This window comes from Carassius carassius, chromosome 31 (genome assembly GCF_963082965.1).
Source record: "Carassius carassius chromosome 31, fCarCar2.1, whole genome shotgun sequence".
NCBI classification, from domain to species: Eukaryota; Metazoa; Chordata; class Actinopteri; order Cypriniformes; family Cyprinidae; genus Carassius; species Carassius carassius.
The window spans coordinates 4,194,449-4,212,417 of NC_081785.1; the positions used below are offsets into that span (position 1 = coordinate 4,194,449).

The 17,969-nt window shown below is 39.3% G+C and overlaps 1 protein-coding gene across 1 annotated transcript; it reads right to left on the reverse strand.

The window, feature by feature from the left end:
- Positions 1–780: 780 nt before the first annotated feature.
- LOC132111367 (protein ELYS-like) lies at positions 781–17,676 on the reverse strand. Its single transcript, XM_059518589.1, has 36 exons — positions 17,409–17,676; positions 15,318–15,443; positions 14,922–15,175; positions 14,518–14,698; positions 14,206–14,413; positions 13,804–13,920; positions 13,606–13,690; positions 13,346–13,496; positions 13,128–13,260; positions 12,864–13,045; positions 12,708–12,769; positions 12,501–12,629; positions 12,248–12,338; positions 11,860–11,949; positions 10,193–10,333; positions 10,003–10,107; positions 9,818–9,914; positions 9,524–9,647; positions 9,377–9,433; positions 9,135–9,281; positions 8,714–8,904; positions 8,470–8,614; positions 8,216–8,347; positions 7,970–8,117; positions 7,728–7,878; positions 7,522–7,629; positions 7,272–7,428; positions 6,929–7,144; positions 5,819–6,833; positions 5,158–5,248; positions 4,942–5,039; positions 4,597–4,850; positions 2,503–4,504; positions 2,302–2,411; positions 1,488–1,555; positions 781–1,280 (listed from the first exon to the last, which is right to left on the reverse strand). Exons 2-36 carry the CDS (start codon positions 15,436–15,438, stop codon positions 1,082–1,084), a joined length of 7,560 nt encoding a protein of 2,519 aa, XP_059374572.1. The 5' UTR covers positions 15,439–15,443; positions 17,409–17,676; the 3' UTR covers positions 781–1,081.
- Between the last annotated feature and the right edge of the window lie 293 nt (positions 17,677–17,969).

Below are 17,969 nucleotides of genomic sequence, written 5' to 3' on the forward strand. Positions count from 1 at the left end.
CAGACTGAAACCTGAGCACTTTGTTACTCTCTCTTTCTACCAGGGCCCAGCAAGATGAATAATACAGAAGCCTTGGCTTCTCTAAAGCTCACTTCCTGTCTCCATGCTCTAATAATGGAGCTAAATACTAGGATGAAGTGCTCTTTTCTCATTTGGGTCACTGTGGCGACTTTTTATATGAACAATTCCTTGTTCTAGTATTCAACAGCTGGTTATTAGTGGCGATTGCCGAGGCAAACATAGCGGTTACTGCTTTTGCACATACTTAACATTTACAGATTTGACTTGGGCTGGTCAAGAACTCAGAACACCATTACAAGATAAGTAGGATTATAAAAGCAATATACCTACATTACATCTTGGTTACAACAATCATTTGAATGTCTTTTTCACAGTTTTGCAGGAAAACAGTTGTGGTAAGAGTCAAATCAGTAACTCTATTCTGTATTTGAAAGCAGCAAACAGGCATTACAAAGGTCTTAAATGGAGTTTAAAACTGATGCGTCTGAAGGAAAATAAATGTACATTATTGTCTGCAATGAACAAATAACACTGTGTTGACCACCTTAAAACCTCAAAATAGAGGAGACTAAGTGCCAAGCATCAAAGCTAGAAGTCTATCCATGTAATATGGATGATTTATTTACACTTTCAACCAGTGTAAAGTATCGACCTATATAAACTGTCTCCCAAGTGGTACAACCATAAACCTTATAATTGTTTGATCAGACTTTACATGTTGCACAGTCTTTCCTTTAAACAAGACAAGTAACAAAATAATTCACAAGTATCAAATTTTATTTATAACATACCTAAAAAGCTATTTACATTTGCATCAATTAGCAGAAACATTTAAAAACTAAACCTCTCTTTTGGTGCTCAAGTCCCTCAGTGTTGCTTAGTGTAAACAGCATAATTTATAATACAAAATTATTTATCCTAAATTATATGCTTATTTATTCCAAACATTATCCACTGATTATCTTTATTAGAAAACAGCAGGATGTAGAGCTCTTAGGAAGCATGGAGAGCAGAAAAAGAAATCAAATTGGGAAAGGAGTCCAAATAAAACAGTTCACATTCAAAGCTTCTTCCTCCTTGTTACAGGTTTAGGAAAAACAGCATCCATCATGCGTTTGCGGCGTAGATTCATCCTCAGCGAAGGGGTTTCCTTTTCTTCCGTTCTCTTTTCGGTTCTAGCAATCAGTTCGGCCGGACTGGCGAGGGGAGAGAGGAAACGGATCTCAACAGGAGGTGGAGGTTCTGGAGCAGCTTTTGTTCTTTTAAAAAGACAGAAAATAATTAGGGTAATATAATCAAAATAAAAGCAGAGTGAAGCACAACTAACACATTACTCAATTACTCAGACAGGTAGATTGAGATTATAGCCCAAAAATGCAAAAACCTACTTTGATTCTAACAGTGCATGTAAACATGCTTCTTATATTACAATAGCAATAGGACTGTGCACAACATGGGCCATTTACCTGGTTGTCCTCTTCTTTCTGGGCTTAACCTCAATTTCAACTGCAACGTCATCTACAGGGCCATTGTCCTACAAAACACAATGAAAGAATTAATGAAGCTTAAAGTGTGATGAAGCACAAATGAAAGATGCTGTGGTATTAGTGTTGGTTTCATCAACGAACCTTTATCACGTGACAAAAACAAGACGTAAATGCTGGTCATGTAACGACAACTATAATTACATGTATAATGCAATATTGTTGACGAATAAAAACGAAACTAATTGTAGTTTACAAAATAAAAACTATTGTACGCTAAAATGTCTCTTAATTTTCATTGCCCAAAACGAGATGAAACAAAATGTTATAATGTAATTTCGTCTCATTTAGTCGCGTTATTATTATTATTCTTATTATTATTTAGCAGTATTTCTGTTTCCTGTGTCTCACTTCATGGGCTGCATCAAGTCACACTGTGCTGACGCAGGTGACATCACTTCCTTAAGCTCCACTCGCGGCATAATTCAGAATTAAATTAAAATCAGAGCGTATCTGGAATGGATGCATCGAGTCTATAAGTTAACAATAATATAATAAAAACCTTGTTTGAAATGGGTTTTGCTAGAATAAAATTTTGGTTCTGTCTATACTACTAGCTACTTATACTATATTGACTAGGTTAAATAGAACTGCATTAGACTAAATGTATGAACGTGACAAACTAATAAAAACTCAAATGACAGCATTAAAAAAAGACTAGACTAATACTAAAATTAAAACAGGCCGCCAAAAAACAACATATTTGGTACTCAAACTTTATAGAAGACCTGCTTACCTCTTTGGATTGAGGATCACCTTCATCCCCTGAGCTTTGTGTTTGAGGCATAGGAGATGACAAAATCTCTGGAACTTCAACTTCATTTCGTACAACAGTTCCTTTTCTCCCTCCTAAAATGAAAAGATTGAAGATAAATTGAATTAAAAGGTGTATTAAAGTGTTGTAAATTACTACAAAACTAATCATTAAAATATTGACTACCTCTTGTTTTTTTCAGGTCAGCCACGGGAGTAAATGATTCATCAACAGCCATAGAGTTTTGTTTGGACACCTTGCTTGATCGTGTACGTCTAGCACTTGCAAATGACTTGTTTGCATGTTCCTGTATTTCATCCGACACCACCAATTTTGATTCTTCGATGTCTGCGGTTTGACTTTCATTCTGTAATGGAGGTGCTGCTGATCTAGTGGGTCTTCTCTTAGCACGTATAATTTCAGTTACAACACTCTTCTCCCTGGCGTCCTCGTCTTTGAGTCGCTCTACAAGGGCATCAGCTTGTTGAGCTTCAGTCTCCACTTTTAGAGGATTCAAATTAGGTCTTTCTTTGTCAAGATCCTCACCTTGGTTCCAGTGTTGGCTTCTTGTAAGTCGTCTTGAAACACTCTGAAGTTGTGCATCATCAATAATAAAGGTTGCATTGTTCACTTTTTCTGCAGTGCCAGCCACAGTCTTCCTCCTGCTTCTTGGAGGAGTTCTAAGAGGTTGATTTAGAGTTGTGGCTTCTTCTGCAGTATCTTGTTGGAAACTTTCTAAAGCTAGCCCTCTGGTAGACTTGCGCGTAACCCTACTAGGACTACTACGTGCTTTGACATGCTGTATCATCTCCTCTGGGACTTCTTGATGAGCTTCTGGAACTTCAATGATTTGTGCTTTGGATTTTCTGGTACTGTGTCTGACCTGTGTTTCTGAGTTGTCAGTGGACAGGGCTTCACCATCATCATAATCATCAACCACTGTGCTCCTGGTTCTTCTGGATCCTTTCCTAGGTGTAACTTTCTGTGCGGTCTTGCGCGCCGGACTTTCAGGCTTTGATACTTTCTCAGAATGCATGTCTTGGTTGTTCTCATTAGAAAGCTGTTCTACATCTGCTTTTCTTGAGCTTCTTCTGGGTGTAACAGGAACTTCATATTCTTGGAGCTGCTTGCCACTCCTTGTAACACGTCCCGGAGTTGAAGGTACTTGAGAATCCATTTGTTCCTCTTCAGTGAGATCCTTTTCTGCATCAAGGTTGGGTACAGGGAATGTTACGGTTTTCCTAGTTCTCCGTGATGGACTGCGTTGCACCTCTTTAATGTTCTCCAAAACTTCCTCAATATCTTTTCCAGATCTTTCAACTTTTGTTCTGGCAGGTGACTTGGGTCTTCCTGGTGACTTTGGCCTTCCCAATTGTTTGGTTGTGGGAAGTTCCTCAACTTCTTCAGCAAATAAGGGTGTAGTGTCTATTTGGTTAGACTCAGCTATAATGTCTTTCGCAATGGTTGACACCTCTGTGTCCAAAGTTGAAACTTCATTGACCTTACCTAAAAGCTCTTCTGAAGGCAAGATTTTCTCTAGCAGAGAAGACTCAAATACTTCCCCATGAATAGGAATATGTGATTCTTCCTGCATGTCGTGAGGACCAGATTCTAGCCCGTCACCATTTGAAAGTTCTTTTGTTTCTTGAAGAGAAGGCACTGCTTCTATTGTGACTATTTGTTCAACTGTCTGGAGGACCTCAGCTGGTTGGTCTTCAATTTTAGGAAGACCGATGACAACAGGTTCAATGTCGGATACCAAGTCTTTTACGTCTTCCAATTTGTTGTCTGGAACTTGAACCATATGCTCCAAGATGACAACCTCGGGGTTAGTTGTAAGCCGATTCTCCACATCCTGAGGTTCTTCTGGCTGAAGAAGAGGTAGTAATACTGCATTATGGTCCAACTCTGAAGCATCAGGCAGTTCCTCTACATCTGGATCAAGCATGAGCGTGAAGCCATCTGACTCTTCTGGCACTGTACCATCTGGTGCACTGCAGACGGTCTGTAGAGTTCCTCCATCTACAAGATGAGTATGCTGCTCCTCAGCCAGCTCTACAGGCACCAGGAGAGTGGTGGACGGCTTGAGCTCCGTATAACACATTGCATCTTCCTCATCTAGACCTGCAGGGCCAAGGCCAACCATTACCAATTCACCTTCTTCTGGCATGTCAGTGTCTAGAACCTGTAGAAGAAAAAAAACAATGGGAGATTAATTCCATGTACAACAGGTCACAGTGTATTAACATCAAAATAAGATTCAAGTGATGCACTTACTTTCACATGTGCCTCAGGTGTGACCAGTGACAGCACTGCATTGGCTTGATCTTGAAGGTACTGCTCATTTGGTGGGAGATCCTCCACGTAAAGGGCAGAAGCAGGCTGGTGGTTCCTCCTGCCATTACCCTTTACTTCATCTATAATCTCAACCTCACTACCGGAGTCTTCCACCTTCTCATCTCCAGACTCTTCTTCATCCTCTGAAGATTCGGCACTGGAGAGCTCATCAGTGTCATTCAAGCTCACTACATCTATTTGGAGAAATATATGAAGGTTAGATCTTGATCATTAGCATGTTGTTTAACTTTAATGACTATAATGTTAAATCTGAGATGGACTTACATCTGGACTCTGAGGTAGCAGGTTCTGATTTTTGTGTTTTCAGATCTGCTGCATTCTCAGAAGTGGGCTGATCTTCCTTAATGTCACAACTTGGTTCACTGTAGAGTGTAGACAGAACCGACAAAAGTCAAAAAGGAAAAATGGCAAGACATGAGAAACGTACATAAAATAAAGCAGCACCCCAGAAAGTAAGATGGGCATGTCATTAATAAGCACCTTTTGAGTGATCCCTCCTTAATATTGGACCGGTTTAAAGTTGGAGACAGATCTGGGCCAAATAAATGCTGTTCAACAAAGGCATCCAAATCTAAAACAAATACATTTTAGACATTAACTTCCTACCAGTACAATTATCAGTAATAAAAAAAACAGCTACAGTACATTTTAAAAGTTTGGGGTCAGAACTTTTTAAAACATTTTTTAAAGTCTCTTATTCTCTGTAAAAAATACAGTAAAAACAGTAACCTTGCAAAAGATTATTACAATTTAAAATGCAATTTTTCTTGTGAAGGCAAAGCTCAATTTTCAGCAGCCATTACTTCAGTCTTGTGTCAAAATATCCTTCAGAAATTAATGTAATACGCTGATTTGGTGCTCAAGAAAAATTATTTTTTATCAATGTTGAAAATGTTGAGCTAATTAATATTTCTGTGGAAAACTGAATACATTTTCTTTCTTGATTAAAAGAGAAGAACAGCATTAATTTACAATATAAATATTTTGTAACTTTATATATATATACTTTGACTTTTGATTAATTTAATCCAATTAAAAGCTGCATAATTTATAACAGTATAAAAAAAAACAACACTCTTACTGACCCCAAAGTTTTGCATGTAAAAAAAAAAATAATAAAAGAAATTTAAAAAAAATTTACCTGAGGTTTCCATAGATTCCTCTTTACATTTTTCATTGATCTCAGGTTCATTAGTCATTTGTTCGTTGTTCACCAACTCAAACGCTGGAATTTCATTTACAGAAGCCTCACAGACTAGTTGTTCTGGTACTGCCTCCGATACCCTGGTGACTGCTGGTATATCAATAGTGTCATGACCAGCATTTTCCTCCATGGACTGGTTCACAGGCTCAATAGTAAGAGGATCACTGAGAGCTTCAACAAAAATGGAGGATGTGTTTTGGGAGTCTTCAACTTCAGTTGCTTCCTGGATTTCCTGATGTTTAGAAATCTCAGCCAAAGCTTCTAAGCTTGGTTCATGAACTGAAACAACAAGCTCTGGCTCCATAACTCCATCCGGCTTGGGAACCTGAGCTTTTGAAGTTTCTTCAATCTGCTCCTCAGTTATTTCCCTCACACGACTGTTCACAATATCAACATGTACCTTAAGCTTCTCACTCCTACTTTGGGCTTCTTGTGTATCTGAAGGTCGCTTTCCATGGGGCAAGTCTTCCTCTGTATCACTCTCCTGAGCTATATTCAGCTCTTCCTCAGGCAGCGTAACAGAGGGCAATTCTGCAGTTGTGTTGTCTTCTACATGAGGCATAAGTTCCACTAAAGTGTCTGGAAGTCTTAAGGTCACCTCCCGATCTATGCTGTTGTTTGCTTGTATTGCCATAAGATCCTCAGGAGCATCATGGAACTCAAGAGAGGTAATGGACTGATTAGACACAAGACTTGCTTCTTGCCCCAGACTAGGCCGTTGCACAAGAGTGAGAAGCACTTGTTTGGACTTTGATGCAGGGATCTCTTTGACAGATGATCCAATGTCAGATTCCACATTAGGATTCTCTTTCTCTTCTACTGAAGGCATGTACATCCTCTTTAGATCTGCTGCTTCTTCTTCAGCATCTGAATGTTCACTCCAGGCTGCAAAACTTGCTTCAGGAGGTAGGGAAGATATCTTAGGTGTATTGAGCTCCCTGCTTATTGGAATCTGTAAAGAATCACAACCATATCAATAAAGCGAAAATTCCTTTAATGAAAGCTCATCTTCACATTTGATTTTAGATGAAGAAATGGCAACGTTACCCCATTGCTCCAGTGGATAGAGCCCTTGGGAGCTTCTGGAGAATCAGCCTCCTCTATGAAGGTAATGCGGTTCTCTTTGGAGCGGAGAGGAGGAGTGACTGACCGGCCTGGGGAGGCAGAAGGGGTGGCCACAGGAGTGGGACGTAGGCTGCTCCTCAGAATAGACTGTGGGGTGAAGGCTGAGAAAACCGGGCCAGATGCCAAAGCTCGAGCTCTCTAAAAACCAATGAGTTTATAATGAAGTAATTTCTTGCAACACTTGAGGAAATGCATACAGCACATTTAAAGTCACAAATAGGTCTATGAGCTTGTGTGCAATGTTTCACTAACCATAGTGTCTCACCTTTACCACTTGCGGAGTTTGCAGCAGACTGAGCTCAGGAGCCTTGCTGATACTCTTCGGACCAGCCCATGAGGTAATGGACCTTGTAGGAGTCCCAGGCAAATTAGAGCTCTCTGGAGAACTGTGGGAAGATGGCTGCACAACCAAGTCCAGAAGCCTGGTGACAAAGCAAGAGAGATGTTACTAGTGTCTTTTGAGACATAAATAAAAGAGCTTACAACACACAAAAAAAAGTCTTTGACTGTTTTACCTGGACATTCTCTTGGTTAGCATGTTAATGGGAGTTCCTACAAAGGCCTCAGGTTGATTTGGAGAGGAAGGATGTAGGCTAGGCACTTGCATTTCTGAATCTTTGGGGCTGAACAAGAAATCCAACACCAAAAGGTTCAGCTCAGAATAGATTTTAAAACAAAAACATCTCAAATGAAGGTTAGGAATAACTACTTGGTATAATACCTTTTGAAAGGAGATGAATTGGGAGCGGTGTTCTTGCCAATCCATACTTCCCCAATCTTTGACAAGACATTATTGATAAAGGCTGCTCTGGTCATCACATTTTCAGAGGTTGAGCGTTTAGCTACAGTTGACAGAGGCTGGGGTCTTTTAACTAAGATTGAGAGAAACGATAAATGCCAATTGCTAACAACTCTTGTCAAATTCTAACACCCTGTCCCAGTGAGTATGACCATCATCAGTACCTTCTCTGTGAATAGTAGCAGGGTGTTGGTATGGTTTTGCCCGTTCAATGGCTAATTTCCGTTGAACCCGAGGAAGAACCTTCCCATACTGATTGAGAATGGAGTTCCTTGTGTTTGACCTTTCTTTCATTTTAGGATCCCGATCAGCCTGAATTCAACAAAATTTAAAATTACATGATTTGTTTTGTTTTTTAATTAAACAAAACTGATGGAAAACTGATGTAAACTATATGAAACTGAACATACTGCTAGGTTCACTTTGAGGGTCTGGTTGAGTTGAAGTGCAGGCACATAATTTGCCTGTTGGAGGTAGTGGACCATGAGCAGCTCCCGGTTCTGGAAACCTCCGGTGTTTTGAAGGAACCGCTCCAAACACTCCTATACAGACACATTTGAAGTTAAAAATAAAGCAGTGGTAATATACACTACTGTCCAAAGAAAAAAATATGCGCTATTCTGATAGCTTTCAAATATTAAGCACTATAGAGATTTGCACAAACCTGTTCTGCAAGTTCAAGGGGCAGCTTCAGCAGCTCTTTCATCAATCCCTGCTCCTGACAGGTCTCAAAAAGAAACTTCATCATCTCCTCCATGTTCAATTTGTTACAGTGCTGCCTTAGCAAAGCCCAGGCCTCCACAATACACCTGGTCAGCCCAAAACAAACCAAGGGTAAGAGTCTAGCAACTACAAAATAGCCCACTTTAAGCTGACATGATCATAGCAATGGTACACTAAAAACTTACCTGTTATGAAGCAGGACGGAGAGGCACAACTTGGCTTGGTTGGTAGTGCACAGAGGAGGCTTCATCACATGCAGGTAGCGCAGGGCGATGCTGCGTTTCTGCTGGCACATCAAAGCCTGCAGGACACGCTCGTGCTGCCAGCTCCACAGAGAGTGACTGGTGGCTGGGTGCAACAGCAGCTCCAGAGAGCTCTGAGGGAGATTAAAACCATTCCATACAAATTATTCATTAAGTCTCATGTTGTAAGTAACTCTGGCATTCATACAAAATACACTAAGAGTAGTGTTTAAACTGATATAGCTCTCATATTTGCTAGTAGATCATTTTTCTGTTGTCACCATTCAAACCATTTATAAATGAAAGAAAATAAAAACATTTCTTTACAAATTAATAATATATGTAAAAACATTGATTTTTATACCTCGTGATCATGATGATCTAGCAACCACAGGCCTTGTACCAGTTTCACCAGCCCAATGGGAATGGCAAACGCTGTGGGAAAAGACTCCACGGATGCCCCACTTTTATTAGGAAATGAGTACATCACATCCAGTAGCAAATAAATAACCTAAGAGCCTGAGTCAAGGAATGAGCTTTACTAACCAACAACAAACACAATATTTATGGCAAGATGTACAAGAGTAAAGAACCCCAAAAGGATACAATAGCATGTTTGGCAGATTCTTCAATGTTTTCCAGGAGGTAAATATCCAGCAAGGCCTGTACCAGGGACAGATCACAAAAGATTAAAACTAAGAGGAGCTGAGGGCGGCAACATTGTAGAAACATATTCAATAAGTCTTAACTCACATGAAGTGATGGGGGAGGATACTGTCCCATTCCACCCTCATCCCTTTTCCAAAGCGCAGTAAGGCGTTCCCCACACTGACTCACCAGGCCATCAATCATGAGGCAGTCTGCACACCACTTGTCCCTATTGGAGGTGCAATGTGACAATGTAACTTTTGGAGACCTTTTATAAATTATATTACATATTTATGCATTTTATTTTGAAATCATGAATAAATAAAAAAATATTTAAACAATATAAATAATGCTAAATAAAAAAAAGCCCAATGGTTCTAAGGAAATTCAGCCCCTTACTTAGCCTGTCTCCTCAGCTCCTCCCTCTGGCTGATGTAGTAATTCTTTATAATAGAATAACTGTAAAAGGGCCTTGATATCGGCAGCACATCATCATCTGTTGACAGATAAACACTTTATGTTCATCATATGCAATGCACATATGTATTTAAAGAACCAGAGTGAAGCTTTGGACAAGGTCATACCAGAGCCCTCTGGAAGGAGACCAGTCCGGCAGAACCACAGAACCACCTGAGCGTACTGGGAGATCAAGCTAGACACCATGCATTTATTCATGAGTCCAATCAACCCTGCAAGTAACCAAAAATGTTCAACTTCACATATAACAGCACAAAACAGTGTGAGGTCTGTGTACACTCCTTTCGCCTTACACACCTTTTTGTGTGAGCTCCTGAGCCTCATTTAGCAAACAGTGGAAAATGGTGCTGAGGTTTGCCAGCAAGCGCTGACTGTGCTGTAGCAGCTGCAGTGTCTGAGGATCTGTGAAGTTTGCAGAGCTGTCAAAGAGCGGAGCACCTGGAGAAAAAGAGAAAAGCACAATCAGAATGCTGTAATGGGGTTGATTATGACTTAACTTTTTGAACTTTTGTTTAGTGTGTAATGGTGCTGTTAGAGCATAAACAACGTCTGCGAAATTACAACACTTTCCCTTCAATGCAAAGGGAGATATTTTCTTTTAAAGAAATCGCTGTTTAAGGACTACAAAGAATGGCTGGTAGGGACTACAAGGAGCTTCTTCCTTGGGTTTGTGACATCACTAGCCCCGTTGTTTACATAAACCCTGCCCCTGGGAACAATAGCTGGCCTCGTTTTGTGTCACGTGCTTCCCGAACAGCGTCTCTGCAGCATTCAGCGAGATGACAGAGGCAGGCGGCAGTGGAGTAAGCTCGAGAAAGAAAAAGAAAAAAGCGGAAGATAAAACTAATCGAACAAAGTCATCCAAAGTGTGGGAGCACTTTACTTTGAGCCTTCAAAAAAGGAGTAACCTGTAAACTCTGCACTACTGAACTGTTTAACTGTTTAAGACTTTTATTTGTGCAGATTCTCCAGTACAATGTTGTTTGCAAATGTTTAGTCGTAAAAGCTGATAACATTGCTTTTTAACAGTTAACATTTAAAGCTTCACAAACATGTTTTGTGATCAGTTTGTCGTTTACCAGTTCATAATTCAGTCTTGCAGCCTAATTATGACTGAATGAGAGAGGTAAATGTTTAAATGTATTTGAAATGCACTTTTTTTCCCCCTAAGTATTTAGTGCTGTTTTTCACACAGCAGGTTTTTTGTGTCCAATTTTTTTTTTTCTGGACAACCTTCTGATGGATTTTACTTTAAAATGTGAGTTCCATTCAGGTTTCATGCCATTGGCACTTTATTCGAAGGATTGGTTACAATTTCACAGCATAAGCTATAAAGCTGTTTCCCAGGTATAACCTGTGTGTTTACAGGAAAAAAATAATAAAATGCAATGTACTGCAATCTTATTCTGTTTTATTCTTATTCTTCGTGAAAATATGTTCTGAAAGATTCCTTGAGCATTGTTCAGGATGTTAAACTACTTTAGAAGCCCTGAGGACTGCCATGGTGAAAACATTATTTGAAATCTCCTTGCGAAATTTGCTAGAGTACGTATGGGTCAGTGTTTTGATTGCAGAAGAGTTCGACATAGGATTACTAACACATAATAAAACACAACTCCAGGTATATTTTTGATGAGGATATGACAATGCAAAATGGTTAAAATCTCTAAAAGGTCTATGTTGAATGATAAAGAACCTTTATTAATAATTTACTTGGGGAAAAAATGGGCAAAACTAAAATATAAGTACATAAACCGGTTAATCTTAAAAAATAATCGAAAGATTAATCGATTATCAAAATAATCTTTAGTTGAAGCCCTAATGCATTTTTTTTTTTCACAACGAAGCATGAACACGTTACACTGCACACCATAAACACAATCAAGCTTTCAAAAAAGCTGATCAACCACTCCTCAGAATTTGGAATATTATCATATTTAGAGAAATTGGTGTAGAAAACTCACATATTTCATCCAGTTCTTCTTTGGTGCGTACAACCTTATTCCAAGCCCACTCCAGTATGTAGCGCAGATTGACAACTGACCCTGGTTGCTCTGCATGCAGAAATTTGGCATAAAGTTATATGAAGTACTGGAGTAATGGCTGCTGAAAATTCAGCTTCACCATGACAGGAATAAATGACATTTTATAATACATTAAAATAGAAGTAATTTTAAATTGTTATACCATTTCACAATATTGCTGCTTACACTATATTTATCATCAAATAAATAATGCTGCCCTGATGAATTTTTTTTTTAATCTTTGACTTACATCTTTTGAACGGCAGTGTAAATTATTGGTACTGAAAGTTTTTCTAGATTACAAATGCATTACTTCTCTCATTCTCACCTTCAGTGGTCCACTGTTTAATACAGCCAGTGATGAGGCTCAATGAGCTTGTCTCCACAGCAGTGCACAAGATGGCATCAAGCTGTTCTTCCTGAATGCAAATACAATGTATGCAATAAACAAATGTGCATTACTGGTATAAATCATCTGATACCAGTTGTACATGCGAGTGAAATCTATTAAGCTAATAAGCAAACAAATTAAACTCGTGTGTAAGTTACAGCTGTATAATATTAAACAAAGGGTGTGATACCTGTGAGAGGCTGGAGGGCTGGACATCAGCCAGACGAGAGGATAGGAGGCCAGACATGAGACAGCGTGAGTATCCATTAGAAATGCTGTCACCTAAACTTGGTGTCACCTTCTTCAAGTAGCTCAGTGTCTGATAGTAAAGAGAAACATTTTACGGACCAAAAACAGTAAAGACTCTGCATAGTATACAAAAGGGACAAAACCTAACCTCTTTCTGATAGCCAGAGCAAGTAAAATGCACAATTCCAGCATTAAGCAAACAACTTCCGTCTAGAATAGAAAAAGAATACAGAGGATATGATAAATTAAATGCATCCAATATACATGCATTATAAGATCATATAAAAAATGATATTGGTCTTGCCAAAGTTGTAGGTTGTGGGATTGAAGAACTGTTCAGGTGGAGGACAGGTGTAGGGCAGACCCCTACTTAGACTGCGCTCATGAATCAGGATGTCCAACAGAGTACAGGGAGCTGTTGTTTCGATCACACAGTCAAGAGACCACACTGCCAGATACGGACAGTTTCGTAAGGATTCACCCGTTCTGAATGGAAAGAGAAAGTCTATTAACATGTCCCTTACAAAACACGGACTGCACTTTTAATGTTTACTATAATCATACCCACCTCAGTGAATCTGGCATCTGAGCATGGTACCATCTGTTAATGTCAAAAACACCTATGAAGGTCGATGGCTGGCCTTGTCCATACGATTTAACTTGCCAGCTGAAAACTGACACACTTGTATCAGGAGACGCCACTAAAAATCAGAAAAACGGATGTTATAGAAAACATACAATGTCAATCAATCAGTCTGCAAAGTATGATTTGGACATTTAAATAACCTTCATTCATGCTATCGTCACGGTCAGGGTGGTGGCGAAATTTCTCTATGGTCTGACAACTGATCAGACGGGTATTGGTGGCCTGAGCTCTTAGAGGAAACGCTGTACCGTTCAAGTCCTGACTGTAACGTTCCTCACAATACTCCAGACCCTGAGAGTCAAACATCACACACTGAATGAATACTTTGCAAGAACAATTTATCTAGATACAAAACTGGGTAAAATTCAAATAAATTTGAGAATACTGAATAACTCCATACCTCATAAATAATTTTCCCTGAAACCAAGCACTTCCTCTCCCCAAAGGCCAGTTGTAATAAATGGAGGCTGACCACATCCCCCTCACTGCAAAGACAAAAATACACCAGAATAAAATCAAAACATGACCAGAAAAGTCTAAACAATCAGCTTATTATGTCGCCCTGTTATGATAGCAGCACATGAACCAGCAAACTTACTGATCCTGTGCAGACTGCACTGCCCACAGATAGCAGCAGTTCCGTGGGTCATTCTCTGGCTCCTGGAAGGTAAATGCATAGACAGGCACCCTGCCACCTTCTAGCTGTGAGTGATATCTAAAGAGCAAGAGGACGGGTTTAGAAACAAATTAATTGGTGCATCAATACATTAAAGTAGCAATGAAACAGAAGTAGTGACAGAACTTTTCTTCAGTAACGTGACTAGCATCTTGAGTAAAACATATTCCTGAAAAAGAACATGGAAGCTGGGCACTTGGTTCTTTCCACTGATTGTTGATCGGATGGAGGCAGATATAAATGTGAGCTTCTAATGGATTGTAAAGAAGTGAATTTAAATGGGGAAAAAAGTCAGGTCACACTTCTTTTAAGTATTTTACTCACTCTTTTTTGAGGGTTTTCATGTTCCAGAGCTGCAGGTTGCCATCTGAAAAGCCCACAGCGAGCTGGTTGGTGCGCTGGACATACTGCAGGGCTGTCGCTCCAGTACCTGTAGGGCTGCTGAGCTGAAGACAAAGATGTCTGCCCTGCTGCGTCACACCCTCCCGTAACCGTGGGATCTCAGATGGAGACTTATTGACCACCTCCAGATCTGTGGCCAAAACAAATTAAAAAGGTTTTAATTTATAGATTTTTTTTTTTTTTTTTTTTTACTGTTCACATGAAAGCTTTTGCTAAAAGAAATAACAGTCCCACCTGAGGCCTCCAGTTCACTCTGACTACAGGACAGGTCATCCAGACAGAGATCAACCAGCAGAACATGACCGACATCTGTGACCACAGCAGCCACACCAAAAAACCAGCGCAGACTCTGGTGTAGATGCTGTGTGTTAGCGCTGGCCCCTCCGTAGCTAACAATAGGCTCAATGGCTGTGATCTACAGAAGAAACATATTCTTTTCAGTCATATGATCCTTCATAGTAGTGTCTTTATAAAACAACAGATGTGGAACAATTACAAGAAAGATATGACAGTCAGGGAGCATTTAAAGAAATCAATTATATAATCAAAGAATTCTACAACACAAAATAAACTAATTTACCCTCACTCAGGATTAATGTAGTAAAAAAAAAAAAAAAAAAAAGAAACACTGCACTCACTCTGCCTGGGATGACCACAGCCTTGACAACACGGGAGATACCAAGATCATACAGACACAAGAGGCTGCCCTCTGCTTCCTCCAGACCGATGAGCAGCCCTGTTCGCTTCAGCCAACAGAAGTTCTTCACGGCCAACACCGTGGGTGGGTGCTCAGACACCTCACTGAAGCGGTAGGCAGAGAAACGCTCTCCAGTAATGGCGTGGACCACTTCCAACTGAGGCCCACAGGCAAGCCAGGCCAGTCCACTTTTCCCTACACCCAATAAATAAGAGATGTCGATGAAATACAAGAGAAGATCTAATATTAACCTAGGAAATATACATGAAACATCTAAAACATGGGTTCATACATGTAGTCAAGTCATAATCAGGACATGCCATCAGTGAAAACTCACCAAAGGTAAATCTCCCATGCAGCACAGAGTCCAGCGTAACTTCATCCTCCCCTAGAGCTTCTATCGTCACCTCTGGGAAGCGCAGCAAGCTGCTGGTGACTTGGGCTGCCAGGTCACGCATGCTTACTGAAGAGAAAACACATGCTAAAAATCAATATGCCTGGCCTGGAACATCAAGCATACAAAATAATTCATGAAACTGAACACAAACGGAATGTGTTTCAAGCTAGTACAAAAATCATGCTGAAATACGACTGATAACGTTCTGGACAAAGAACAACCTCATACACAAAAGCAGTTGTCAGCACTTTTGAGCCTCCAATGGAGCAGCTGGCACATATGCATGCACCACACTTGTGTTTCCTCCAAACATACAATGAAACAGTGCTTATGAATTGGTATATCTGTTCAGATGAGCTCATGGACAGTCAGTGTGGGAACAAAAAACAATAGGCTAAAACGTATCAATTAAAAGGCTGTACACCCAATCACCCTTGATGAATATTCTTATTTGGCTGGTAGTTGATTTTTTGTTAAATTAAACAATTAAAAACAGTTTTCGGCATAAGAAATAAAGCTGAAAAAATAAATTAAAATGACTTGGCATGGAAACTAAAGTTAAATAAAAATAAATGAAAGCTAAATATAAATATTTAAAAAGACAGGCATAAACGTACTAAAAACTTTAAATTAAAACTGAAAATATAAAAACTCACAACAATTTAAAATATGAATATTTTATAAGAGGAAAACTATTAATATATAATATAAAAATAAATAAATAACAGCTTGGTAGAAATGAAGCCAGGTAACATGACTTTCGCAAAAATCACCACAACTATAAACAAGGATAAAGAAAATACACTACATTAAATACAGGTCAGAGAAACAAGGACTGTACCAACCAAAATTAATTCTGTGCAGTGAATTATTCAAGAGATTGGAAAATGAAACATGGTAATACTCTTGTAGCTCATGTTTGTTTACCAGCTTTAAGATATGTGGCACAGTCATGATAACACCATCTTGAAAAAAAAAAAACGTGTGAGACCCATAAGCTTTGCTGAAAGTCTGACATGATTATGTCTACGCTACAGAAAGATTTCCCATAAGGACAGCGATTTTACTCTATTTAAATAGTTTACAGATCTGTGGATATTACATAAAAAAAAACATGCATGGCATTTCAAAAGAACATTTGCTGACGATAATATATTATATTAATGAGAGTAATTCTAAGGTGTGCAGGAGACCCTGACAGTCTGTAAAATAAAATAAAAATTAAAACTTGGTTCATGCAATAGTGACCCCTGGAAAAGAATGCAATCTAATGCAAACAGCCTAAAGGACTCATCCATGTACCCACGTGGAGAAACAGTAACCTGAAATCAGAGCTCACAGCTCGGTTTTACTCATGAGAAGTATTAGGCAGATTACACTAAACTGTAAAACAAGCGTCTGCGATTATGTTTGTTTCTGATAATCACATTATATACGATAAACCTGACGTTACATAGTGTCATTACGTGCACTGTCACTTACTAGGCGAGCCGTAAAGTCCATTCAAATACATTCAAACGATCAGTGACAAATACCGCTTTTTTTTCAAAGCAAAACAAATGCGTCCATTCAGTGCTGTCTCCTGCAGTTTAAATAAACACTATTGTATGATCTGCAATATAACCTTTGCTGGAAAGTACTGTCAACCACACCACGTCAGTAACCACCGCTAGCGTGAAATGTTACTTTTACCAACAAAGCATATAACGTTACAAACAAACAGGAGATTCACATTACAACGACGACAGGCCAACAACAAGTTTAAAAGGTTTGCTGCAATGTATAATAAAACATAGAGCGTGTAAAAGGTCTCGTACATAGCCGTGTTGTGGTGTGAGTAAAGCACACGCAGGCTGTTAGATTAGCCGTACAAGCTAACGGTCACAGCGCGAGGCTAAGCTTTAACACCTAAAAAGACACCTTAACGAGTGCTAAGAAACAAAGAGATATGCAGAAACAAGTACAGTGTTCTAGAATATCCTGATATGACATATAGGTGAAACTGAGCACAGACAAGAACGTTAGTTGTACCTGCGCGCTGACGATGACGGCCCAAGAAAACTAACGTTAGATATAACGTTACGTTACTTCAAATACGACTTTTGTGGCAACTCTTTTCCGGTCATAATCCGGACTCAGTTCGTATGGATGAACTTCCGTAGTCTAGTTGTGTTGATCTTTAAAGCAGTAGCAAAGAGAAAACTTGAATTCCCATGAGTTCAGTGAAATCGTTATAACTGCCGACTACTGCTGCTTGAACGCAGGCGCCATTTCTGCGCATCCATCTGCTCCAGCCAAATCCCGCGCCACAAACACTATCGCGAGATTTCAAGCACCTGGGAAATTACCGGAAATTACAGGGGGTTTCATATCTTTTCTTTGAACGGTGACTGCACATTTGTTATTACAGTCACTTATTAAAACACGTGTGAGCGCCTTTCACAATCACGAGACCATATCTTTGGAAATAATTACACTTTGATGTGATTTTTCTTTTGTTCTCCTAATATTAAATCCCAAATTAATTGTTTCCACTCATAAATCATAAATAAAAAAAATTAGCCAAGTAAAAATCCTTGTAAAAACACATAC